The sequence below is a fragment of the Cokeromyces recurvatus genome (genome assembly GCF_025118155.1).
Source record: "Cokeromyces recurvatus strain NRRL 2243 chromosome Unknown BX663scaffold_11, whole genome shotgun sequence".
Taxonomy (NCBI): domain Eukaryota; kingdom Fungi; phylum Mucoromycota; class Mucoromycetes; order Mucorales; family Mucoraceae; genus Cokeromyces; species Cokeromyces recurvatus.
In genome coordinates this window covers 86,252-110,640 of record NW_026251397.1, presented here as the reverse complement: position 1 = coordinate 110,640, position 24,389 = coordinate 86,252, and the positions used below count along the sequence as shown (strand labels likewise).

General features: G+C 28.9%; 7 protein-coding genes across 7 annotated transcripts; 3 read left to right on the top strand and 4 right to left on the bottom strand.

The window, feature by feature from the left end:
• Positions 1–4,560: 4,560 nt before the first annotated feature.
• On the top strand, positions 4,561–6,009 carry BX663DRAFT_471908 (uncharacterized protein; the record flags this gene model as incomplete). The annotated part of the gene is made up of 4 exons (XM_051524163.1): positions 4,561–4,632; positions 4,702–4,841; positions 4,964–5,056; positions 5,109–6,009. The coding sequence occupies 4 exons, from the start codon at positions 4,561–4,563 to the stop codon at positions 6,007–6,009; spliced, it is 1,206 nt and encodes a 401-aa protein (XP_051383152.1).
• Positions 6,010–6,720: 711 nt separating this feature from the next.
• Positions 6,721–8,039, bottom strand: BX663DRAFT_507694 (Metallo-dependent phosphatase-like protein; the record flags this gene model as incomplete). Its single annotated transcript, XM_051527381.1, has 7 exons — positions 6,721–6,978; positions 7,062–7,083; positions 7,138–7,259; positions 7,323–7,499; positions 7,570–7,733; positions 7,811–7,878; positions 7,934–8,039. The coding sequence occupies 7 exons, from the start codon at positions 8,037–8,039 to the stop codon at positions 6,747–6,749; spliced, it is 891 nt and encodes a 296-aa protein (XP_051383151.1). The 3' UTR covers positions 6,721–6,746.
• Positions 8,040–8,057: 18 nt separating this feature from the next.
• On the bottom strand, positions 8,058–9,604 carry BX663DRAFT_42117 (uncharacterized protein). The gene is made up of 6 exons (XM_051522406.1): positions 8,978–9,604; positions 8,843–8,898; positions 8,681–8,781; positions 8,463–8,589; positions 8,297–8,361; positions 8,058–8,219 (listed from the first exon to the last, which is right to left on the bottom strand). The coding sequence occupies exons 1-5, from the start codon at positions 9,480–9,482 to the stop codon at positions 8,332–8,334; spliced, it is 819 nt and encodes a 272-aa protein (XP_051383150.1). The 5' UTR covers positions 9,483–9,604; the 3' UTR covers positions 8,058–8,219; positions 8,297–8,331.
• Positions 9,605–11,018: 1,414 nt separating this feature from the next.
• Positions 11,019–14,925, top strand: BX663DRAFT_434061 (CNH domain-containing protein; the record flags this gene model as incomplete). The annotated part of the gene is made up of 11 exons (XM_051523041.1): positions 11,019–11,348; positions 11,478–11,790; positions 11,895–11,947; positions 12,051–12,194; positions 12,278–13,223; positions 13,270–13,530; positions 13,591–13,749; positions 13,820–14,124; positions 14,260–14,537; positions 14,596–14,692; positions 14,767–14,925. The coding sequence occupies 11 exons, from the start codon at positions 11,019–11,021 to the stop codon at positions 14,923–14,925; spliced, it is 3,045 nt and encodes a 1,014-aa protein (XP_051383149.1).
• A 135-nt stretch (positions 14,926–15,060) lies between these two features.
• Positions 15,061–16,348, bottom strand: BX663DRAFT_507676 (glycoside hydrolase superfamily). Its single transcript, XM_051527380.1, has one exon. It carries the CDS (start codon positions 16,318–16,320, stop codon positions 15,166–15,168), a length of 1,155 nt encoding a protein of 384 aa, XP_051383148.1. The 5' UTR covers positions 16,321–16,348; the 3' UTR covers positions 15,061–15,165.
• Positions 16,349–19,301: 2,953 nt separating this feature from the next.
• On the top strand, positions 19,302–20,908 carry BX663DRAFT_507672 (Aldehyde/histidinol dehydrogenase). Its single transcript, XM_051527379.1, has 4 exons — positions 19,302–19,485; positions 19,545–20,053; positions 20,124–20,220; positions 20,275–20,908. Exons 1-4 carry the CDS (start codon positions 19,321–19,323, stop codon positions 20,878–20,880), a joined length of 1,377 nt encoding a protein of 458 aa, XP_051383147.1. The 5' UTR covers positions 19,302–19,320; the 3' UTR covers positions 20,881–20,908.
• A 1,901-nt stretch (positions 20,909–22,809) lies between these two features.
• BX663DRAFT_507669 (uncharacterized protein) lies at positions 22,810–24,312 on the bottom strand. The gene is made up of 3 exons (XM_051527378.1): positions 23,282–24,312; positions 23,090–23,201; positions 22,810–23,029 (listed from the first exon to the last, which is right to left on the bottom strand). Exons 1-3 carry the CDS (start codon positions 24,278–24,280, stop codon positions 22,965–22,967), a joined length of 1,176 nt encoding a protein of 391 aa, XP_051383146.1. The 5' UTR covers positions 24,281–24,312; the 3' UTR covers positions 22,810–22,964.
• Positions 24,313–24,389: the final 77 nt, after the last annotated feature.

Sequence of the window (24,389 nt, the reverse complement as noted above, 5' to 3'; positions counted from 1 at the left end):
TGACCTTTCAATGGCAGCGATACGTTAATACCTAGGATTGTAGGAGCTCGTTCTCAAGTTACTCTAACAGACTGTCAGGGATGGATAAAGCACTCTATCTCATTTTTTGAGCGTTGCCTCTCTACGGAAAAGAACCTTTAATCTTTTGCTTCCGAAATTCGTTTTCCGCATAAACAAGTCTTTAATGTCACTTGGTTGCACCATCTTTTAGTGCTTCATTCAACGTTATTAAACCAATTTTAACACACGATAAAACCATTAGGTTGTTTAAAGAAGAAAGAGACTATAACTAAACAATGACTGTTGTTATTAAAACTGAATTTAGAATGAATATTATGCTGTGAAGTACAATACACTAGTTATATTTGAATAGCCTCTTTACTATTTAATAAATGATGGCTTATTTCAATTAACTTAGTTATAGAGGCGACTACAATTATAGCAATATCCTCCAGAAAGATGCAATAAAGGGCTTCTTTGGTGAATGGATGTGGCTGAGGCAATATGTCATTATTATAACATAGATTTTTTTTTGTAAATAACCAGAAGATATAATTTAACACACTCTCACAATTGCATAAATGATGAGCTATTAAAAACAGAGGTTTTCTTAACAAGTTACAATTCTATTTATTAAAAAAAAGTCACACTCGATAAATGATAACTACACAAAAGATATAAAGAAGTGCTAAACACATATGCTAGTCCTAGTAAACAACGATCTAAAAATAAGCAGTATTTTGAGTGCAAATATTTGTAAACTATTTTACTTTGGAACTACAAGAGTATCTGTTTTTTTACAAATATTTTTTTTTTTTTACTAGCAAGTTTTTTATTCATTAGAAAGGAAATGTACCTGCAAAATGAAATATTGGCTGTAGCTCCGTTTAAATAAAACAATAGCTGACAAAACAGAAGTTACATATTTAATGATCTATCATCAAGTAGTAAAGAAAGTATTTAAGCTTCTTTAACATAATTCAATATAATATCTTTAATTATTATCATAGTTATTTTTGTGTATGAAAGATATGAAAGATAAATAATAAGCCACAAAAAGATATTGACTATTAATCTTGGAAAACTTTTTCTTTGTTTATGTAAAAGTAAACTTTCTCAGGGTCTATTTTTCTCCCTTTTTTTTCTCCTTATTTTTAAAAAATGTATTTTTTTCTAACTATTTTATTCTTTTTTGATGGACTTTACGTTGTCTATCTTTTATAGAATAGAAGCATATATAAATAAAAATATATGCTTTTATACTTTCTTTTTTATTTTCATAGTAGTTGTCTTTTGATGCAGGTCACTATAAATTTTAATTATGGTAGGCTTTCTAAAATTTGATTAATGTAAATGAATCAAACATTGCTTGCTTTTATATGGTACGTTTATCTAAATACTAATTATTACACATAAGCTAATATTAATCCTTTTAGGTGGGTTTCTCTGGATATTGGCCACCTTAAATATTCAATCCTGTCTTTTTTTTTTTCCTTTATGGCGGGCTTCTAAGGATACTGGTCGCCTTATAAAATCAATCCTAGTGGGCTTCTCTGGATATTGGTCACTCTAAATATTCAATCCTGTCTTTTTTCATCATAATGGTGTCTTCTCAACTTTGGCTACTTCAAACATTTAATCCTGTCTTTTTTCTTCATAATGGTCTCTTCTAAACTCTGGCTACTCTAAATATTCTTTCATAATCTCCTTTTGACACTGGTTAATAGAAGTGAATCAATCTTTTTCTCCCCTTTAAAAACTAGGCTCTGTTATCTCTAAGCTATACTAAAAAAAAAGATCCTTACGCGTAATAGTCAAGCTCTACAATCATATACATTCAGAAGCAATAGTACGCTGCGAAATAATTAAACTATTTTCTCGCTCTCTTATATTTAAATAAAAGGATGGAGTTTTTTGATAGATAAAAGTATTCTTAATTTTAAAAGTTTATATTAATCTGTAGATGCTAATCTAAGCATTAGCAAATCTTAAGAGAAAATTATTAGACAGTCTTTATTGAAAAAAAAATGAATAAACATAAACGCTATTTCAGGTCTTATGAATTTTTCTCTGAATTAACTTAGAAGTTAGCATATTCTGCTACAAAATACAATAAAAAACAGCTTGGTATCGATATTGTCTTTATGAAGTTAATGTATTCCATTTTCATTAACCCATTAATGTTCACCATAAAATCATTTGTTCTTCTAATTTCTTCATCTAAATATTCCATAATGATCTTGTAAAATTGAATATTTCGTAGTATGTCTGCTAAATCAGTTTTAAACTCTAGTAATGATTTCTATTTTCGTTCAAATAATAATTCAACCAGAAAAGGCTTTTGATTCGTTTTTTTTTCGTATTGTTACTGACATAGTATCTGCAATAAAGATATATTATCTATCTTACCTGCATAATTCTAAACGTTCTGATTGCTTGATGTATATAACAAAATGTTTATTCTCAAATATCATACAATTGAAGTCTATCTGAAGCTTAACTAATTGCATTTGTATTCTCTATACACATTTACACATATTTTTTGTATTACTTGTATTTTTCATGCTCAGTCATTGGAATGGAAGGCTGCTAACACAGTCCTTGGAGGATTCATATTCTGAAGTCGGTATATATTTAAACTATTATTATTATTATTTGTTAAAGCCTCTAGATGAGTGAAATGAATAGATGAAGAACATCTTAAAAATAACAAATAATTTATGGGCAGTGACTAGGAATTTCTGCCCTGAATATTTCTCTTCAAGATGAAAATTGCTCCCAGTTAAATAAGACTTAGCAGGAGAATATTTACTTAACCTAAGCAACGCTATCTTCCAATTTTGAATCTTTAAAGTAATTTTAAATTATCAAAAATAAGAGAATTTACGATTACTTTTATTCCAGTTGTAAACAAAGGCGATATTTTCAATATAGTCAGTTAGTTAGTTAATGTATGCTAAATGTATAAAGATAAAATCAAAAGAAAGAACCCCAAGTTATTTTTATTTTATTTGTCTTGTGAATAGCAATAAAGAGTACAAAAAAGCAAGATCAACCTTTTAGATATTTAAATATGTCAATATAATGACTCCTATGCAGAATAAAATTCATTTATGAGCATTCATACTAACTTTAACTAATTTTTATTGTTAGACTCGCTCATATTAGATAAGTAGTCTCTTTACTGTCCTATGTATACACTCTTTCTTAAATCACATGGCGCTAAGAAAAATTTTAAACTGTGCCAAACTCGATTAAGATTGTAATACAATACAATAGAATATAAAAAAAATCAATTATAAATACTATAGTAAAGGGAACATGAATATAATTAACTGTATTTTTGTATACATATTCCTGTAGTATGTATGTATTATAAATGATATTATTATTATCATTTTGAATAAATAATAATATTAAGCTGTCAAAATGATTTTAAAAAAAGAGAAACAAAAATCGTTATCAATTATATCTAATATCAAGTTTTTTACTGATATTTTATGTATTCGGAAGGCAAATTTATATAAACTTTGTTACCAAAATAATATGTTAGTCATGAAAGGGGTTTTTTTTTAAAAAATATCTAATAAAAGTAGATTTTATGCGAGTACTACCCAAAAATACGACGGCGTTACTCTGTTTTGATTCTATTAAAAGGAATAGTTTCTAATAACATTTGATACATCACAAAAATAGAAACTTTGAATTATTTAAGCCAATCACAACTTCTTTTATTCTTATAAATTTTGTATGTGTATATTTTAGACGATTTATATCAATCACTTATTTTAGATGAAAAAAACTTCATATTCCAATATTTTAATTGAAATGATTTTACTTGTATTTTCAATTCTAAACAAACATACGTGTTCAAGAATTTTAAAGTACAGTACAATAAAGTATGTACAGTGACTAAAATAGTTTTAAAATCTCGATTAATTAGGATGATTCATAGCTTTGGACTGCTTCATGTCATATAATGCAGAAAATCTCATCTTTTACATTTGAATTGATTTTTTCTTCTCCCAGCGGTGAATAAAAAAAAAAAAAAATTCAACATTGTTGGCGAGAAACAATGTATGCGGGGCGGAAATCAACAATTACAAATATATACAATAAAAAAAAAAAAAAAATTCCCCATTATATTTTTCTTTCTTTATTTTTTTTCCCCTAATAGTCATTGCAATACAATGTCGAATGAGCAAAGACAAGCAACAGTTGGTATTGTCGGTGGTGGTTTAGTTGGTACATTAAACGCTATTTATTTTGCTCAAAGAGGATGGAAAGTCGAACTTTTTGAACTTCGACCTGGTAATATATGCATTTATAGGTCTTAAGGACATATGTACATTATTATTTTCTTATGCTTTCCTCTCTCTTTCTCTCCTTTCACCATTATCCATTCTTTTCTTTTTTTTTGTTTTAGATATGAGACTTCCTATTCACAAAGAAAGTAGACGGGGAAAATCAATTAATCTTGCACTTTCTGAAAGAGGATTAAGTGCTTTAAGAGAAACAGGTTTAAACCTCGATAAAACTATCCTTGAGGCTTCTGTCCCGATGAAAGCACGAATGGTTCATATAGGTCAACATGGGATGCAAATGTCACAAGCTTATGATGTGAATGGTCAGGTAAAGATTTAATTTATGAAATTACACTGCTAGTTACTTACATTTTTATGTAATAATATCGTCTAATAGCATATCAATGCTGTAGATAGAGCTAGATTAAATGAAATTTTATTAGATGCAGTCGAAAAGATGGATGCTGTCACGATTTATTTCGAGCATAGACTCATTCAAATTGATTTGGATAGTAATATCCTTCAATTCGAAACTAGGTAAAAAAAAAAAAAAAAAAAAAAAAAAAAAAAAAAAAAAAAAAAAAAAAAAAAAAAGTATTTTATAAGAGTGAATGTATATGTCTCTAAACGGGTTGCTCATAACTCATCTATTAACAAAGTCATAATGAGCAAAAGACGTACAAAGTAGATTTAATTATTGGTGCTGATGGAGCGTATTCTAGAACAAGATCACAAATGATGCGTCGTATGAGGTAAAGTTAGATATTATTTTGATATATAACCCAACTAATTATTATTCTATAGAATGAATTACAATCAAGAATATATCGATACTGCTTATTGTGAATTGTTGATGCCTCCAGCAAAGGGTCCTGATGGAAAGCCTACATTTGCTTTGGACCCTAATCATCTTCATATTTGGCCAAGACATACTTTTATGCTTATTGCACTTCCTAATCCTGATTTTTCATTTACCTGTACTTTATTTATGCCATTTAAAATGTTTGAAGATATTAAAACTGAGGATCAACTATTGGAGTTCTTCAAAGAGCACTTTAACGATTCAATCCCATTAATTGGTGAAGCTTCTTTAAAGGCAGATTTCTTCCATAATCCAAGAGGATCACTCGTCTCTGTAAAAGTATCTCCACATAATTACCAAGATAAATCCCTTATCATTGGCGATGCAGCTCATGCAATGGTTCCGTTTTATGGACAAGGCATGAACTGTGGATTTGAAGATGTTGAAAGACTTCACGACATATTAGATAGTCATCAAATTAAGCCTGTAGTTAATGGTACTAACAATCGTATCGAAGGCCTAGAGGAAGCACTCGATGCATATTCTCGTATACGTGTTGAAGATGCACATGCTATTTGTGATTTAGCTATGTATAATTATTATGAGATGCGTCATGCAGTAACATCAATTCGCTTTTTAGCCAGAAAGAAATTAGAAAACTCCATTCATTTTATCTTTCCTCGCTTAATTATTCCATTGTATACTATGGTTAGCTTCACTACCATACCTTATTCTAAAGCTATTAGACGCTGGCATCGTCAAACCTATTGGCTAAACGTGGGTATGTTTTCTACTACGCTCCTTCTTGCTAGTATTGCCACTGCTGTTGGTATTAAGCATCATGTACGAATCATACCATCCATAAAAGCCTTTGCTACTACTGTTAAGAAGTTAATTGTGTAACAAAATAAAGCTTCAGCCATTTTTAAAGACATGTACACACAGTACATAATTTGTGTATTCTATTACAGATTTTTTCCCACGACATTTGTTTCTTCTTCTAATTGTTAGATATATGCAGTAAGCCATCCTTGTTTATGACGGCTGATATTTCCTATATATTGAGCTACACAATACGGATCGAGAGTAATACACCTTCTTTGTACGGATTATCAAAGCTGATCTAAATTCTGTTATCTTTTTAATCATATAACCTCAGATTTTGATATATTTTAAGACAAAGGTATACCGTGAATTACACACACACACACACACACACACGCACTTATAAATACGTGTATTTTTTCTTTCGTTATGTAATAGATCTATATTACAACTTTTCAAATTTGTAAAAGACTGATCACAGTCATGTTGATTAGTATTATTTATTAAATCTCTTGCTGTTATTTATGTGAAGAAAGATTGGATATAAAATAGTATGCTATTTATAGTAGATTAAAACTACCATTCTCTATAAATACGGCGCAACTTTACTTATTGTTATAGATTAAAAGATAAACACAGCTTTTTAAGCATTATAGCTTTAACCTCTATTATTATAATAAATTATAATATGGACAGTATAACTAGTTATGATATGTCCTATATACATGTATGTATGTATATATTTATATATGTCTCTGATAGGATACTATAAATAATTATAATTTACTATTTTTATATATAAAATTATAACATTTTTAATCTTCTGAAGAAGTATACAAAGTTTGAAAATGAAATAGAGGTAGATTATTAGTAAATTGTCGCTTCCAGGTTTCTATAATATTTCCATAATTCCTAATTTTAAATACGCGTGCTCGTCTTGGCCATCCTAAATGTTCAGCACCATATCCACCTACACCTGCCCCTCCGCCATAACATAATTGTATATTTTCTCTTTCTAAACAATAGTCATTCACATGATTATGACCGCTGATAATAATAAGTAAATACATATACATTATAAATATATACATGTATATATAAATATACATGTATAAAAGAGGAAGACTTACCAAGACGTTACTTTAATATCACCTGCTATAAATACTAAAGTTAATAGACATTTGAATAGTTAAAATCATGTATTACCTGTTTTAAATGCTTGTAATGCAGAGATTTTGTTTTTTTTAGGACTAGATACTTTTTCGCGAGCATCACCTAATTTTGCTATCCTTTTATTATTAACGTCAATGTCTTCTTCATGATATTCCCTATGTAAATATAAGGAAAATGAATACATTTTGTATTGATTAAAGAACCTATATTATGCTCACCAAATAGGAATATGAAAAAACGCCATAGCGTTAGGCTTTGATGATAGATTTTTAAAAGTAGAAGCAGATTGAACAACCCAATTAAGTTGATCTGGTTTAATATAATCATATTCATCTTCATTTCCATCGTCTGAATATGCATGTGAGTCCAAAAAATAAATTGTAAAGTCATGAGCACTATTACAAATATTAAAAATACATAACATTTGGTACCTGTGCAATTATTTCAAAAAAAAAAAAAACTTACGCTGTTTTTGTATTGTTTGAATACACTTTTACAATATAATTTCCTACGCCAGGAATATCAAATGGTCCATATTCAGTTAAAGAATAGGGCATTCGTCTCATGACTTCAATCAATTCTTCTCTAGATAAATCATTTTTGTCATCATTAGTACCAAATATAACTGCCTAAAAAAAAAAAAAAAAGAAAAAAAAAGTAAGCATTATTAAAAAAAAGAGAGAGAGAGAAAAGAATAGCAATTTACCCAAGGAATTTTACGTTGTATAACAGGCTCAGCAAATTTAAATGTAGCTGCCCTTGCATCACTCACACCTATTTAGCTAAAGGTAAATAATTATTTAACTCTATTATTATCATGCTTACTAACCATCTCCATTAATATTGTCTCCAGAAAACACAACGAGATTTGGCTTTTCTCGGTCTAATATGTCTTCTATATATTTTAAAGTTGCCATATCTCCTTTACAGTCCATCTTAAAAAAAAGAAAAGAAAAAAGGATTATCTACTGGTGAACATTGTATTTTATGATATCTTACATCTAGAGGAATATCGCGACAAACGCCTTCTTTATTTGTAAAATGCAAATCAGCAAGCTGTAAAATCTTAAATTCACCATTTTTATCAAAATATAATCGGTCAACTTTTGGCAATTCTAGTTGCATTTTTTTTTTTTTTTTGTTTATATAAGAGAGATTTACATGAATAAAAGATTTAGACTGTGTAGATTACCTTGATATCCTTTCTTTAGAAATAAATAGGTCGGTTCACCAAAGCCATCTTTCCCATTGTTTGCACTGTTTAAATTGATATTAATTTTAGTCCAATCAAAAGGAGTAACAGGATTATTTCCAAATTCAATGGCCAATTCTTGTAGAGCTTCCCTTTCAATATTTACTAAATCAGAAGAGGGTGTAGTTTTATACCATAAATAAATACTATCACCACGGAAGATTGAATTCAAATTGACATTTACTTTTGTATATCCTTCAGGAGGTGTTTGATCGTTCAAGATGGCTACTACACTATTGTATTGTATTGTATAGTAGATATAGATATATTTATGTTAAGCTAATAATATTCTAATAAAAGGTCAGAATCACATCTGTAATTTACTCTGTTATCGGATCCTCAGTAGTGCTTCTTTTATAAAAGAGGTAAATATTCATACCAACAATAATTCCTTTATTCAAATCCTTTTCTACTCTTTCCCATCCCTAAAAAAAAAAAAAAGAATCTATTATAAATACATAATAATCAAACTATATGAAGGCTTACTTCAATGTAGCAATTGCTTGTAAAACATTGTTTTGCAGTAATTGCAGTTATAGGATCTATTATATAATGTCATTCTTGTTATTATTCTTTTTCTCTCTTAAAATCATACTTTTCTCTCTCTCTCTCTCTTTTCACCTTTAGGGCCATCCTGGCTATAATACATGAATAGATGCTGACCACCCACATCCTTATTCAAATCAATTGAAATTCGTTTATATTCTGCTGATATTGAAGGACTTGTGCCTTGTTTTACTATAACTGAAGTAACTGGATTCTTTGAAATAGACGTATCTTTGGTATAATATAACCATAATGAAGAGAGATCATCATCATTGTGATTTTGTTCATTTAGATTAATCTTTAGTTTTGTCCATTTGGATATATTTGATATATGTGTATCGTTTTTGCCCTGAATGATCTGTAAATCAGTGATTGGATCTTCTTTAGGATCTTCTTTTAAATGAACAAAGATAGACTTGGCATCTTTTACACCAAGATTTAGATCAATTGGAATTTTACGATATCCTGGGTAATTAGGACAAGCATATTTTGAGTCACAGGAAACAATTTTTATATCTGTTATATAAGCATATGATAAAGATATTAAAGCTAATAACAATAATAACAAATAAATTTTCATACTGTTATAAATATAAAAAAAAAAGGAATGAATGAATGAAATAAATGGTTATATTTTAAAGCCAACAAGCGTAATAAAATTTATCAAAAAATGTATATCTTTTAAACTATTTTCATCAAAACAACTATTCATTAAGATAAAATAACTAACTGGAAAAGAAAAAAGAGAAAAAAAAGAGAAAAAAGAGAAAAAAAATCAGTGTTAGTGTAATAAAAGAAAGGTCAGAGAAAGACGCAAGAGAAAGTTGGAACTATGTTGAGAAAAAGAAATCAAAAGCGTATAGTGCGATCCACTCTATTTGCATATTTTATCATTAATGACAATTTATATAAGGAGAGTAACCGAGTTTACTTACTTGTTAATAAATATCTTATTTTGAATATTACAATGCTATAGTATATTTTTTTTTTTGATGAAGTTAAAACGCTTTCAAAAAAGCTTTTGGGAGAGTAAATAAATATGATGACAAAATGGAACAGACATTCTTAGATATGTCTCTCTCTCTCTCTCTCAATAAAAGCTGGCATTGTTTATCCGCTTTTGACAATCAGTTCTGGTTGGAAACCCAATTTTCACTAGTAAATGCTTGAAGCAACTGTTATAATAATAAGACGTCGTATGTCTAATGAGTACTATCACCTAATGGGATCTACCAAGTTCTTGGCTAGGATAAAAAAAAAAGGGGGGCGAGTACCAAGGAGAACTTATTATAGTCACGATCGATAAACGTTTAATATCCCAAATTTGTAACAAGTGTATGACAAGAACCCTGACAGAAGCAAGAAATATTAAATACAATAATGTTTATGTATACAAAATAGTGAAGGCATATTGGCAGAGGGATGTTAACACTTCTTTAAACATGATGGATATAGCCTATTCAATTTTGAATGGAAAAGAATGATCTCTGATAAAGAAGTCATAAATCGCCTTATTGAACATGGTTTGCCGTAAAAGTTTTTAATTGTTGTGTAAGATATATCTACTAATATTAAATATAAGCTCGTATAAGCACTAAAACTTCCTTTTTCTCATTTCATTCAAGGAAAAAAAAAAAAAAAAAAAAAAAAAAGATAAACTAAAATTTAAATTTAATCTTGTTTTGTCTGTTGTAAGGGATTATAATTAAAGTTGAATTTTAATTTATTTTATTTTATTTTATTTTATTTTATTATTTTTTTTTTATTTTTTTTATTTTATTTTTTATTTTATTATTTATTTTGTTTTATTTTATTTTTATTTTTTTTCTTTCATTCCCCAAATTACAAAAAATGAATAGGGAAAACATTTCCTTAAAATCATTATATAAGGATTTGGACATGTATATGAAAGAATTAGATAAAGAAGATAATTCAAAGATTCTGGTAAGTAAGCGTTGACTATTGCACTAGTTCAGAACAAAACAATACAGAAAGATTGATGTATCTATGTAATATATTTTTTTTTATATATAAATATTTATATATAACTTGACTATGCTAATAATAGAAATTTGACATGACCAATGAACATGAAAATACAACAGCAATGACAGAAATGAAAAATACAAAATTAATACTGAAACAACCTGCATTTAATTTTAAACTAGCAGGAATACCTGACGATGAATTACCTGTTATTGAGACAACAAGTACTAGTTCTATAGCAACGACTGCAACAGCATGTTCATCGGACATTCAATATGATGATTGTTTAATTAATAATAATGCAGTGCTATCAAAACCAAATGAATTATCACCTTCTATACTTGCTTATAAGTCTGAACTATGCAGCCTATTTATATCAAAAATAAATAATTTAGTCGAATCGAGAAATATTTTTTGCTCAACAGAATATCCAAAAAGTTTTACAGGTGAAGAAGCAGTGGTAAGTCGATTAATATATAAATAGACATGTATACATGCATGTTTATTAATTTTTGAATCACTACTAATTATGTTATATGTATGTATGTATATATATATACGTGTGTTTATATTTATTTATATATATAAGAATTTACTTTGTGAAATTGTTGGAAATAACTGGACAAGAAGAGAATATAGAGGAATAGCAAGATCGTTGATGCATATTGAACCACCTATATTTGCACCTATTTCATACTCTGATAAATCATTTAAAAACAATAAGTTATATGATTCACCAAAGGAAGTATATACATTAACTGAAGATTCAGCAAATAATATACATCTTTCTCAGGGCTTGTTTACACCTTTACTGGATTGTTATAATCCACTATGTTCAAAAAATAATTCTAATGGATGCTATGCTCCTCTTTGTCCAAATAAAAGCTCATCATCTCTATCAAGTAAAAAAAAGATAATGAACGTAAGTCCTGCCGTCTACTTTAAATAAGATATAAAATACAAAAGTTTATATGTTAACAAATAATTCAATTTATATATTAGAAAGACCTGCAAAGAAATATTTCATTAACCTCCTCAATAGCATCATCACAAGATACAGTAAGATTCATATTATATTCTTATACATATATATATACATATATATATATATATATATATATATATATATATAATTAAATATTACTATTACTATTGCTATTAGTTTGTATCTAAATGTTGGTCAAATACCGTTTCACCTGAAACACTTAAAAAAACACCTGCAAAAGAAATGAAAAGACAAGAGGCAATTTATGAATTAATTTATACAGAAGAAGATTATGTTAGGGATTTAAACTTACTAGATGAGGTAAGAACTAAATATATATATATATCTGTATATATAAATACTTACACTATCTGCTTGACAATAATATCGATTTTATCTTGTAGTTGTTTGCGAAACCTTTATTGAAAGCACAATGTATTGAACGTGAAAGAAGAGAGGAATTCTTTAAGAATGTGTTTGGAAATTATAGTGTGATTGCTGGTATTCATCGTAAAATGTATCGTGAATTACGTGACTATCAACTGACAAGTCAAATAATGGATACAACGGGAAATGGAGTCGGATTTATTGATGAAATTGGGATGATTGTCGTTAAATATGTAAATCGTTTTATGGACGCTTATATAGAATATGGTCCACATTTTATAACTGCAGAATACATTGCTAAAAAAGAAATGGCAAGCAATATTTTATTTCAAAATTTTATTAAAGAAAAGGAAAAGCAAGCAGAAACACGTAAATTACCTTTTCGACATTTTATTATTTTGCCTATTACACGATTACAACGTTATCCATTATTATTAAATGCCATCTTAAAACGAACAACTGAAGAAAAGGAAAGACAGAATTTAACAAAATGTATAAATCTTATTAAAGAAGTAGCATCTAAAATGGATACTTTAACAAATGAAGCTAAACAAGCATTACATATTCAACAAATTAATGATAAAATTCGATTTAAACCTGGCTATCCTAAATATCGTTTAGATTTATTAAAGCCAGGTCGACAATTACTATATGAAGGTCCTTTAAAACGTCGCTCGCATCTTGTAGTTGAGTCTATTGACTTGTATGTATTCTTATTTGATCATTTATTATTAATGACAAAGCCCAAGAAATACGCTACACCTAACAATTACGATACAATTGAATACTATATGGTTTCTAAAAACCCAATACCTTTAGAATTATTAATCATTCATGATGTATCAGAGAACTTTATACTCAACTCTTTCAGAACAGGTAAAGGAACAAATTCAAGCAGTAATGGTACAGCAACTTCATATTCATTAACGTCATCTTATTCAGTATCAACAAACACTAATACTAGTATTATTACCAACAACAATAACAACAACAACAACAACACCTGTAGATAACACATCACAATATATGAATCAAACTGCACTTATGATTCGTCATTTGGGTAAACACGGAGGTGATTACATTTTATATGCAGACACATTAAGTTCAAAGCTAGCTTGGAGGGAAAAAATATTAAATGCGCAAAATCAACTAAATGAAAAAGAAGCAGCCAACAGAATGTTTGAAATGGTAACCATAAGTGATACTATGTTTGCTCAATCCTGCAATAGTCTTCAAAACCATGGAAAAATAACATGTGCTGCATCATTCGGTATAGTTTTTTTTTTTCTTTTCGATGTCATAAATTATTTTCTTAACATGTCTTAAATAGTTAGTAGTAAAGGTATGAAAATGGTTGTATTAGGCACACAGTATGGTGTTTGGATGGGCAAAGAAAGTGACATGAATGGGTTGAAACAGGTATTGACAGCTTCTGATGTTACGCAAATGGGTGTTTTAGAAGGTCAGAACATATTACTTGTTTTAGCAGGTAAACATAATACATTCATATATAACTGCTCTACTACTACTAATAATAATAATTTATTTATTTTTAACAGATAAAACTCTTACGGCTTATCCTATATGTCAACTTGATCCAAATATAACTTCAACAAAATTATCAACAAATAAGAAACTAAATGTAGGAAGTACTAGAGTTTTATCAAATCATGTGACTTATTTTAATATGGGTACCTGCAACGGAAAATCACTAGTAGTAACAATGAAAAGAAAAGGAGCTGACAGTCAATTTAAAGTATACGAAGTTATTTGCGGAGATTTGAATGACGTAAAAAATGCTAAATACTTGGCAACGAAGACTTCATTTATGACAAAGCCTCCTGCATGGTTTAGAGTCTATAAGGTAATAACAATAAAATGAAGATCAAACTAATAGGGCAGTATAAACTCACGTTATATCTTCTTCTTCTCTCTGCCTCTCTCTCTCTCTCGCTCTGTTTCTCTCCTTTTATATATATATACATATACCTATGAACAGGAATTTTACGTCGGCACTGATTCATCAGCAGTTCACTTTTTAAAATCAAAGTTATTAGTAGCCTGTAGTCGAGGTTTTGAAGTGATTGATTTGGAAAATCTGAGTGAAGTAAAGCATAATTTACCTAATTTAGAAGATAAAGACTTTAGCTTTATCACAACTTCAGACGCAAAACCATTTAATATATTTCGATACAATGAATACTTTTTAATGTGTTATGATAAATTTGCATTTTTAATCGATTCACATGGCGATTTTGTTAAAGGAAAATGTAGAAAGTAAGTTTTTTTTTTTTCGAGAAGAATCCCTTTGATATATTAATTTAATTTATATTAGGATTGAATGGGAAAGTAATCCATATTCAGTTGCATTTTATTATCCTTATGTGATTGCATTTGATAATAAATTTGTTGAAATTCGACATGTTGAAACGGTAAGCTGATTGATTTATATATACACTCATTTCTTGTGTTTACATTTAATAATGCTTCTAATGTATGTATATAGGGTAAATTAGTACAAGTTTTTACAGGTAGTCATATTCGACAACTTTCCTCTGCTGTAAATAATACCAATGCTCCTACATCTACTATTTATGGTTGCATGACTCATCAGTTCAGATCAGATTATCAACATATATTTAAATTAAGCCCTTTATTTTCTTAGTTTATTTTATTTCTCTTTTTTAATTGTAACATATACTAATACTACTAATACTACTATTACTACTATTACTACTATTATTTCAAATATATACGTATAATATATATATGTATATGTATATGTATGTATGTATATTTGTATATTTGTATACATTACTTGGTATATGCATATTTAGAAAAAGAAAATAAATATTAATTTATAGTTTAATACTTTTTTTTTATTTATTTATTTATAATGATATTGCTAACATTGAGCATTGGTATGATATAAATAGGTGGTAGCATTGATGATACCTTCATTGACAAGTTGTTCAAATGACCACACACTTGAATTGATATTGTTTTTAAGAGCCCAAAAGGTACCACCAGCACCACCCGTTTTGTAAATAGCGACTTGAGTATCCATCATTTCTTTTAACCAAGAGTCACTGTTTGGAACACCAGAGGCAAGAGACCATTCACCAAATAAGACGGGTAAATGAAAATGTTGAGCAGGAGATTCAATACTACAAATAGAACTGATAATCGACTTTGTATCTGAGATAGGAGGGAAGGCAAAGTAAGAATGAAGATCGATTACTGCATTAGCAGGAACGGGTAAAAAGTCATTCCAAGCACTAAGGCCTTGGAATGCATCATGAAATATCATAGGCACTTTATATGGCGATGCATCAATAATATGAAAGGCATCATTATAATATTTCTTGAGTATGTTCAATTGATTGTCTTTTACAATCCTAGGTTCATTAGCAGATTGAATAGAGGCAATTCTACTTTTTAAGACATAGTCAAGTCCATTCATCCAATCAACAATGGCACGTATTGTCTTGATACTACGTTCAATATTGTAATCGGAATAAAATTGAATGGGGCCAATATGACCAGAATGGGCTTCACCATTTTGGGAGCCAGGAAGTCCATGCAAATCAATAATAGCGTACATATTATAAGTGTTACAATACTGAAGGATACGTTCAATTTGTTTCTTTTGGCCACTAGAGACATAAGGTTCTCCGGAATCAGGTGTAATAAAGGCCCAATAACCAACTGGAATACGCACATGGTTAGCATGTACACTAGCAAGAATTTTAAAATCGTCCTCCCTAACCCAAGAATTCCAATGTTCTTCTAATGCTTTTGCAGGATTAGTTGCGTGCTGACAAAAGGTCCATTCGTCGACCGCTTTAGGAGCATATTTATCAAAAATAGAGGAATCCATCCATTTCTCAAGAATAAGCCAGTTACCCAAATTAGCACCCCAAGCCTTTGTGGTCCAGTAATTATAAACTGTACCATTATGGTGCTTTATATGAGAAATAGGAGAGGCTTTAACCGATAATAATAATGCTATAATAATAATGCTAAAAGATCTAATAAATACCTTACAAGAATTGCCCATATTCCTCTATTTATAAAAGATACAAAAGGAACAAGATGATAAAATTGATCTTTTTATATAAAACTTTTTTTTTTTCAAAACAAAAAAAAATGTATATGTTTTTATTCGGAATTTTAATGAATTAATAGCTGTTAGAAGAAAATCTAGCAAAAGGAAGAAAAAAAAAGGCATGTTTTTTATCAGACTTTTTATCAGGCTTTTTACAGACTTTTTGTGTATAAAACCTCAAAATAAGATTCCTTATCTTATTAATTAGCCTTTACTTCCCATGATAGTAAAACTTCAGTGACAAGAACATTAGTTGATGTAATACTATAATATAAATTTGAAAAAAAAAAACCAGGAACAAATTTACAACTGATACTTGCTGTTTCACCTTTATTAACGGTATTTTTTTCTTTTTTTTTTTTTCTTTTTTTTTTTCTGACTGAAAAGGAAAATGAATTGATGATTACTAAGAACCTTTAAAATCAGATTAATAGAGTAGACCATTATAATGTATATAAAGTATAGCATTATAGAATGGAATAGAATAAAGTTTGAAGTAGTGCTGTTGTATTCCATCAAATGTTTTATTTTAATTTTATTCAGGAACACAGACAATCAAATGTGAATGAGTTTGAATTTTTTTTTTTTTTTAAAAAATAGAAGCATCTAACACTAATCTCAGAAGTTTCAAAGAAGATGTACTGGTTCCTGAGCGATAATTTTGACGTATCAAATCAAGCTAAAAACAAATAGGAAAAAAAAACAAAACAAAACATGAAATATAAAAAGTATCCTTTTCTCTTTTCGAGACGTTTGTTTATTATTACTTTAAACTGATAAGATAATGGTTGAGCAATATTCAGATATAATAGTATTAAAAGCTTTCTCCCGAAGCCATATCTTCATGAATATTATATTTTGATATTCTTTAATTTTCAGTACAACGATGCCTATTAGTTTATCATACAATTTTACCATCTGAATTTAATGCTATTATACTGTATCTTCTTTGTCTACTCTAATAGATGCGATGCAGATATTAATAGTAGGAAACACTTACTTCTTGAAGTTAGAAATAGCATGTTCAATTTATAGATAATACGATATTTTAAATTTGGAATTAATAGTCAAGTAGTTATTCAACCATAATCTAAATATACTATAATAATGAAAAAAAAAATCATGCCCTGTTTATTTAATCAAGAAACATATCATTATAAATCAGCTCAAAAGATCTTTTTTTTTTTCTAATGATAAGGAGCAGGGATACCGTTTATATGTAAACTGCCAATTTTAGAGCATATTTACTGATTTTAATTACAATGACAACAAGCAGACACTAAATATCTTTTATTATAAATGAAAGTATCATTCATAATTCATATATCGTTTTAGCCTCTTGAATGTTTATTGTATAACGAGAAGGGCTATTTTACGAAACAATCTTCAAATGTCTAACACTTTTGTATATGAAGAACTAAATATTGTTTGTAGTTAATAACTACTCTTATTATCAATAAACATTCTATGGGTCTGTGTTACCTTCCATCAGCCATGGGAGGCACTATACAGACGGGGCGATTTTCAATGCTATTCATAGCCCGGCATAAAACAGGCTCCCCACATTTCTGAAAAAAAAAAGGGAAAAAAAAAAGAAAAAAAAGAAAAAAAAGAAAAAAAAGAAAAAAAAAAGGGAAATTAAACATTCGCGCCTTTTATATCTTTTCATAATGAAATGTTACACGAGTGACTACTACTTGCATCTTTAATATTATAAATGAATAAAAATAAATAAATAAATAAATAAATAAATAAAATAGAAAGGGGAAGGAGCTTTAGTACAAAGAAAATCCCAAGTATATAAACAAATAACCAGTTTTATACAAATATAAGATCGAGAAAGGCAAGACAAGTATTAGAATGATGTTATGGCATTTACGTGAAATATTACAAACTTCAGCTAAACAGAGGATTTGATAAAAAAAACTACAATCAACGCTTTAGAAGTGTATCCAAACCAGAGCTACTGATCGAGAGGTAATCCTTTATACAATGTTCAAGCGCTTTCTGTATAGTTAAAGTTAAACTAGTTGGAAGGTAATTGCTAGAATGACCAGCAATACCACAAATAGACAATTTGAGTTAGTCTATAATTTTTTTTAGTGTATAGAACCATTCCCAACATTAATAAAGCAACTTTAAAAAGATAGGAGTAATTTTGCCCTTCTAATGGAATTAATATTTTTTTGACAAAAGTGATCTATCATTCCAGGAGTATTTTTGCTTAGTAGAAAAGAAATACTATCAAGAGTAATAAGGCATTCACCAATGAAAAAAAAATTGTATTTTACTATAAAATACTTGACCAGATTGTATTATTTTAAAGTATGATGATTTGAAGATGATACGTCATTGTGCTTACCACGTGTTTGGACCTATCCTCGTTGGAGAATACCGGCTTTAATTTCCCAGTCTTTTTGATCTTACTAAGGCGGGCAATAACTTTAGTATATTTGCAATTTTTCAATTTAATCGCACATTATCGCTAAAGTATTATTCTCCTTTGTTTCTTAATGAATAGTCTAATAATGAACAGCTATTGTATCAAAAGACTCTACTATCCAAATTTGAAGACGTTTGCAACCCGTGTCTTGTATAATGATCTGTAAATATTTTGAATCCAATTTTGAAGTCTATTTTAGCCATAAATATATTTGATAAATTTGCACGTTTCGAATATATCATAATGTGTGAATAATTTTCTGCCTTTATGTATTACAGTGAAAAAGAATTTGAGTTCGTTAAATAGACATGTGTATCTATTTTATAAGTTTAGGTCCTTTTTGCACTCTATTTGGAAATTGTGCTAATCTATTTTTTTGTAACGTGGTGTGTGCAGACATGACGAGTGGTTCAATCTCAGCTTCAACAGTGAGTATAATTGACTCACAATTAAAAATTTCTTTTTTCTTCTTTTTTTCAAGATACTTACACGCATACATAAATATCAGAATGTCAGCCTCTCCTATTGTTGAAATTGCTCGTTCTGCTCGACTTGCTTCAGTCAGTCTTCAGTCAGTCACTGACACTCAAAAAAATGAAGCCCTTTTAAAGATTAAGCAAGTTTTAAGTGATCGTAGAGAAGAAATTTTTAAAGCTAATGAAGAAGACAAGAAAGTAAGTTTTTTTTTTTTTTTTCATAATGATCATTTAACCTTATATATATACATATATAGATCGCAGAAGAATTAGTTAAAGCTGGCAAGCTTTCAGCTTCTCTTTATAAGCGTTTAGATGTTTGTCAAAATGATAAGTTTGATACCATTCTTTCAGGTGTTAGTGACATTGCTGAATTACCTGATCCTACAAAGAAGATTACATTAGCAACAAAACTAGACGAAGGTTTAGAATTATATCGTTTGACAGTTCCTGTTGGTGTCTTGTTAACTATCTTTGAAGCTCGTCCTGAGGTTGTGGTAAATATCTCTTGCTTAGCCCTTAAGTCAGGTAATGCTGTTATCTTGAAAGGTGGTAAAGAAGCAACACATACAAATGCTGCTTTGGCCCGCGTTATTCAAGATGCTTTAGCAAGCTTGCCTGCTACTAATGGTATTCCTAAGGAAGCTGTTCAAATTGTTGAAACTCGTGAAGATATTAATGCATTATTGGATTTGGATCGTTATATTGATTTAGTTGTTCCTAGAGGAAGTAATAGTTTAGTTAAATATATTCAGAACAATACTAGGTACAGATATAGTTTAAGCATGTAGATAATCATATTCTTATCATCTACATATGTATATATATTTTCGTAGAATTCCTGTTCTTGGACATGCTGATGGTATTTGCTCTGTGTATATTGATAAAGAGGCTGATATCGAAAAAGCCGTTAAAATTGTTGTAGATGCTAAGGTAATTTATAAGTTATTAAGAGAAAAGGAAAAAGACTCATGCATGTTATGATAGACAAATTATACAGCCGCTTGTAATGCTGCAGAAACTTTATTAGTGAATGAATCCTTATTATCAAATGGGGAATTTATTAAGGTGGCTTTAGCTCTTTTAGATGCAGGTGTTACCCTTAAGTGCGAAAAGAATATTCAAGAAGTTTTACTCAAGTCAGATGCTATTTCTCAAGAATATAAACAAAACAAGATTAAAGAGGCTGTAGAGGAAGATTTTTATACTGAGTTTTTAGATTTAATTATGGCTGTCAAGTCAGTATCTGATGTTGAAGCTGCAGTTGTTCACATTAATGAACATGGATCAAAGCATACAGATGCAATTGTTACTGAAAATAAAGAAACTGCAGATTATTTCATGACACGTGTTGATGCTGCTGGTTGTTACTGGAATGCAAGTACTCGTTTTGCTGATGGCTTCCGTTATGGCTTTGGTGCTGAAGTAGGTGTAAGTACTAATAAGACACATGCTCGTGGTCCTGTTGGTTTAGAGGGCTTAGTTATTTATAAATATAAGCTTCTTGGACATGGTCAAGGTGCTGGTGATTATGGATCTGGAAAGAAGCAATATAAACACGAAACAATTGAGCCTGCCCAATATAAGTTGTAAAAAAAAAAAAAAAAAAAAAAAAAAAAAATGCTATATATATTATTATGTGTTTTTTATTATTATTGAATAGATATAAGTATATGTAGTATGAATATGTATAATAATAAATATATATAAAAATATATATTTATAAATAAATAAATATATATTTATATATATACAAATATGTGATAAAATATTACAATCGATGAGATAAATATAGTATTAAAAAAAAAAAAAGGACTAATTAAATATTGCAATGTCACTGTAAGTTATATTAAGCCTGTTAAAGTACTAGTAAATTTTTAAAAATGAGCAAAGAAACTAATGTAGTAATAACAATTGAAAAGTCTACTCTAATGGAATTTGCTGAAGCAGAATTATGAATAAAACTTCTCGGATTAGGTGGAGTAGGTGTAGTACTTGCTGATAAGGTACCTGTTGTAATAGGTGAAGATGACAAAGTACTGTGGACTACTGTTGTCTCTGTTGGTATGGGAGATAATGTCTTGGAGGAATATGCTTGAGTTTTAGTAATTATCGTAGGCATAAATGATGAATTAGAAGTAACATAAGTTGTTCTACTCATCATAGATGGGAAGGATGAGCTATTATTAAGAGCAGTAGTAATTATGCTATTTGTAACTGGAGGATAAGTTTGTGAGCTATGTATTATACTTGAACTACTATTTAATATACTACTAGGAGTTATAGAGGATATATTTTGATATGATGACACTGTTGAACTGATTACTGTAGGTGTTGGTGTACTAGTAGTAGTAGTAGTAATAGTAGGTGTAGTAGTAGTAATAGTAGGTGTAGTAGTAGTAATAGGTGTAGTAGTAGTAATAGTAGGTGTAGTAGTAGTAATAGGTGTAGTAGTAGTAGTAGTAGGTGTAGTAGTAGTAGTAGTAGTAGTAGTAGTAGTAGTAGTAGTAGTATTTATTGTTGTTGCTTTTGATATGGTTGTTGTAATAGTACTTGATGTGCTGTTTATGCTTTTTGTTGTTTTACTAATTTCAGTTGCTGTTGCAGTAGTGGATTGGTTTATTTCAATAGGAATTACAACATATTCCGCCTCTGTCTGAAATGTAATCTGATAAAATTCCAAAACAAAAAGCAGTTAATATAATACAAAATAAATGTATAAATGTATGTTATATACTGTACCTGATACACTTCGTTTTTAATAGGTAAATCTTGAGGAATAGCATGATATAAAGAATACTTTTTGTACTTATGTCCGTCGATGGTATAAGTACCATTAGATTTATTAGGATTAACTAATATGTATTCAAGGAATATTTGATTATTGACATTTCCAAAAGAGTCTAAGAAAATATCAATTTGATTTACTACAAAAAGTTGCATAAGTCATAAGAATTAAAATATATATATATATATATAAATTGCATACTAGCATTGTCTGTAATAACGTATTCAAAGAAAATACGCTGTCCAGGGCTAAATTCTTGATTTGCTGTGGGTGATAAGACGATAATAGGTGCAGGGAGTTTATAACCAGAAATAAATGGTGCTAATAAAATAAGTGCAACAGTGTATAGCACATATGCTGAATATATTCTTCGGTATAAGTTCATTCAAAGATTGTCAAAAAAATAAATAAAGAAAGAAAAACTATGAAAATAAAAAAAAAAGTTAACAATGAACAATAGCCTCATCTTATATTAAAAACTGTCAAGTTCAGAAGAAGAATATTTTAAGAGTCAGCAATTATATATTTTAGCACGTTTATTTTAGGTTATTAAGCTTTTTTCGATAATGTTTATTTTAATGATATCTAACCAATAACATTTATAGTGTTGTAAAACTTAATTTTTCTTTTTTAACTGAATCATATGTATATGAATGCATATATTTAATACGTGTGATATTTAATAGTATTGCTAGTAAATACTATGTTTAATTCATAAACAAGTATTTTAAGCGGCATTTACTATTTTTAATTTTTTTTTTTTATTTTACATGTGAAAGAATATATATATTTATATACATATAGCATGTATTATTCATAGAGATAAAGCGTATTACAGTATTATTTATATATACATATATTTATATACACATATGTTTATTTATTTTATTTATTCTTCTTCTTCTTCTGGAGAAGCTTCAAGCATATTGACCATTTCAGAAAGTTTTGGATTGTCTATTAAAGTAGAGTTAATATTGCTAGTTCATTTTAATTTAAAATTATTGTTTATTTTACCTGGATCCAATGCATGTGCTTTCTTGAAAGCTTTAATTGCTTCATCATATAAATCTAAAGCTTTGTCTTCATCTTCGGCCAAATTAGATTGATTAATACGAAGCATAGCATACTAATAAACAAAGTACAAAGCAAAAAAAAAATTGAATAAGTCATCCGTTTGTTTTGGTTTTTTTCGTGTTTTTTTTTTACCATTTCCCAAACCCAGGCACTCTCTTTACCGTGTTGAAGAAGATGTGTTTTATTTGCTTTAATTAACATATCATCAATCTTTTTCATTACGATAAGTTTTTCATCTTCATTTTCTATAAACTTCTCTTTATGTAAAAGACATGCAGCCCATAAAATTAACAAATCAGCATCTTCTTCGTATTTAGGAAGTTTTTGAATAAAACTAATAACAGCGTCCAGCACAGTATTAACGTGAATTTGATGAAAAGGTTGTGTAAGCAATTGACCATATGCTCTTAATTCATGTAAAACAGTCTGTATTTCTTTTTGAATTGATTCATTTTCTTCCTTTTCGATATCTTCAAAGGCTTCCTTAGCATGATTAATTGCATCCTTATATAGCTTTATTTCCTCTCTAGAAACTTGCTGCTTCTGTAAAAGTTCTTCATAAGCTACTTCATCTATTTCACCATCGCTATCTTTCAGTTCAGCTTCTTGTTCTTCAAAATAGGTGTCCTTTTTCTTACGAAGCAAATTAGCTAATATGATAGCAGCACCTGCTAATTTAAGCAAAATTTCTTTGTTTCCTTTTTGTTTCTTTTGTTCACCACGAAGAACTTCTAGACCTTCACGAATACTTTCTTCTACTTGAAGAGCTTTACCCAATTCAATTAAGCATGTAGCATAGCCTAGATGATTGTCAGGTTCTTCTTTTTGATATTTTTCTATAGCCATATCAAACAGGCGATGAGCCATATCATTATTTTCATTATCATCTTTATCATTGTATTTTTGATTAGCTGCCTCATCGATGGCCATGGCTAAAAGCTCTTGAGCATTAGGTTCAGTGTCGATCGTCTTTCCTGTAGCATCTTTACGAACAAAAGAGATCTCTACTTCACCTACATCACAACCTTTGCATGTATCATCCACACAGTTAGGTGCATGTCCTTCCTTTGTTGAGCGACTTTTTTTATTTTGTGAAATAGGAAATTGATCTTCGTTAGCACGCTTAGACATTGAATTTGTTATTATAAATAAAAGGAGGAAATAGTTTACAGGCTTTTTTTTTTTTTTTTTTTTTTTTTTTTTTTTTTTTTTGTTATCAATTTAACCGTCACCTTTTTTT

What these genes read in the sequence shown, in the direction of transcription:
- BX663DRAFT_42117 (XM_051522406.1), bottom strand. Translation starts at nt 9,482, where the DNA reads ATGAAAATTTATTTGTTATTATTGTTATTAGCTTTAATATCTTTATCA. An exon ending in ACTGAGGATCCGATAACAGA is followed by an intron (nt 8,590 to 8,680) that starts GTAAATTACAGA and finishes ACAATACAATAG; the next exon opens with TGTAGTAGCCATCTTGAACG. An exon ending in CTACACCCTCTTCTGATTTA is followed by an intron (nt 8,362 to 8,462) that starts GTAAATATTGAA and finishes CAATTTAAACAG; the next exon opens with TGCAAACAATGGGAAAGATG.
- BX663DRAFT_507669 (XM_051527378.1), bottom strand. Translation starts at nt 24,280, where the DNA reads ATGTCTAAGCGTGCTAACGAAGATCAATTTCCTATTTCACAAAATAAA. An exon ending in GTGCCTGGGTTTGGGAAATG is followed by an intron (nt 23,202 to 23,281) that starts GTAAAAAAAAAA and finishes TTTGTTTATTAG; the next exon opens with TATGCTATGCTTCGTATTAA. An exon ending in AGCACATGCATTGGATCCAG is followed by an intron (nt 23,030 to 23,089) that starts GTAAAATAAACA and finishes CTACTTTAATAG; the next exon opens with ACAATCCAAAACTTTCTGAA.
- BX663DRAFT_507672 (XM_051527379.1), top strand. Translation starts at nt 19,321, where the DNA reads ATGTCAGCCTCTCCTATTGTTGAAATTGCTCGTTCTGCTCGACTTGCT. An exon ending in TATATTCAGAACAATACTAG is followed by an intron (nt 20,054 to 20,123) that starts GTACAGATATAG and finishes ATATTTTCGTAG; the next exon opens with AATTCCTGTTCTTGGACATG. An exon ending in AAATTGTTGTAGATGCTAAG is followed by an intron (nt 20,221 to 20,274) that starts GTAATTTATAAG and finishes ATGTTATGATAG; the next exon opens with ACAAATTATACAGCCGCTTG.
- BX663DRAFT_507676 (XM_051527380.1), bottom strand. Translation starts at nt 16,320, where the DNA reads ATGGGCAATTCTTGTAAGGTATTTATTAGATCTTTTAGCATTATTATT.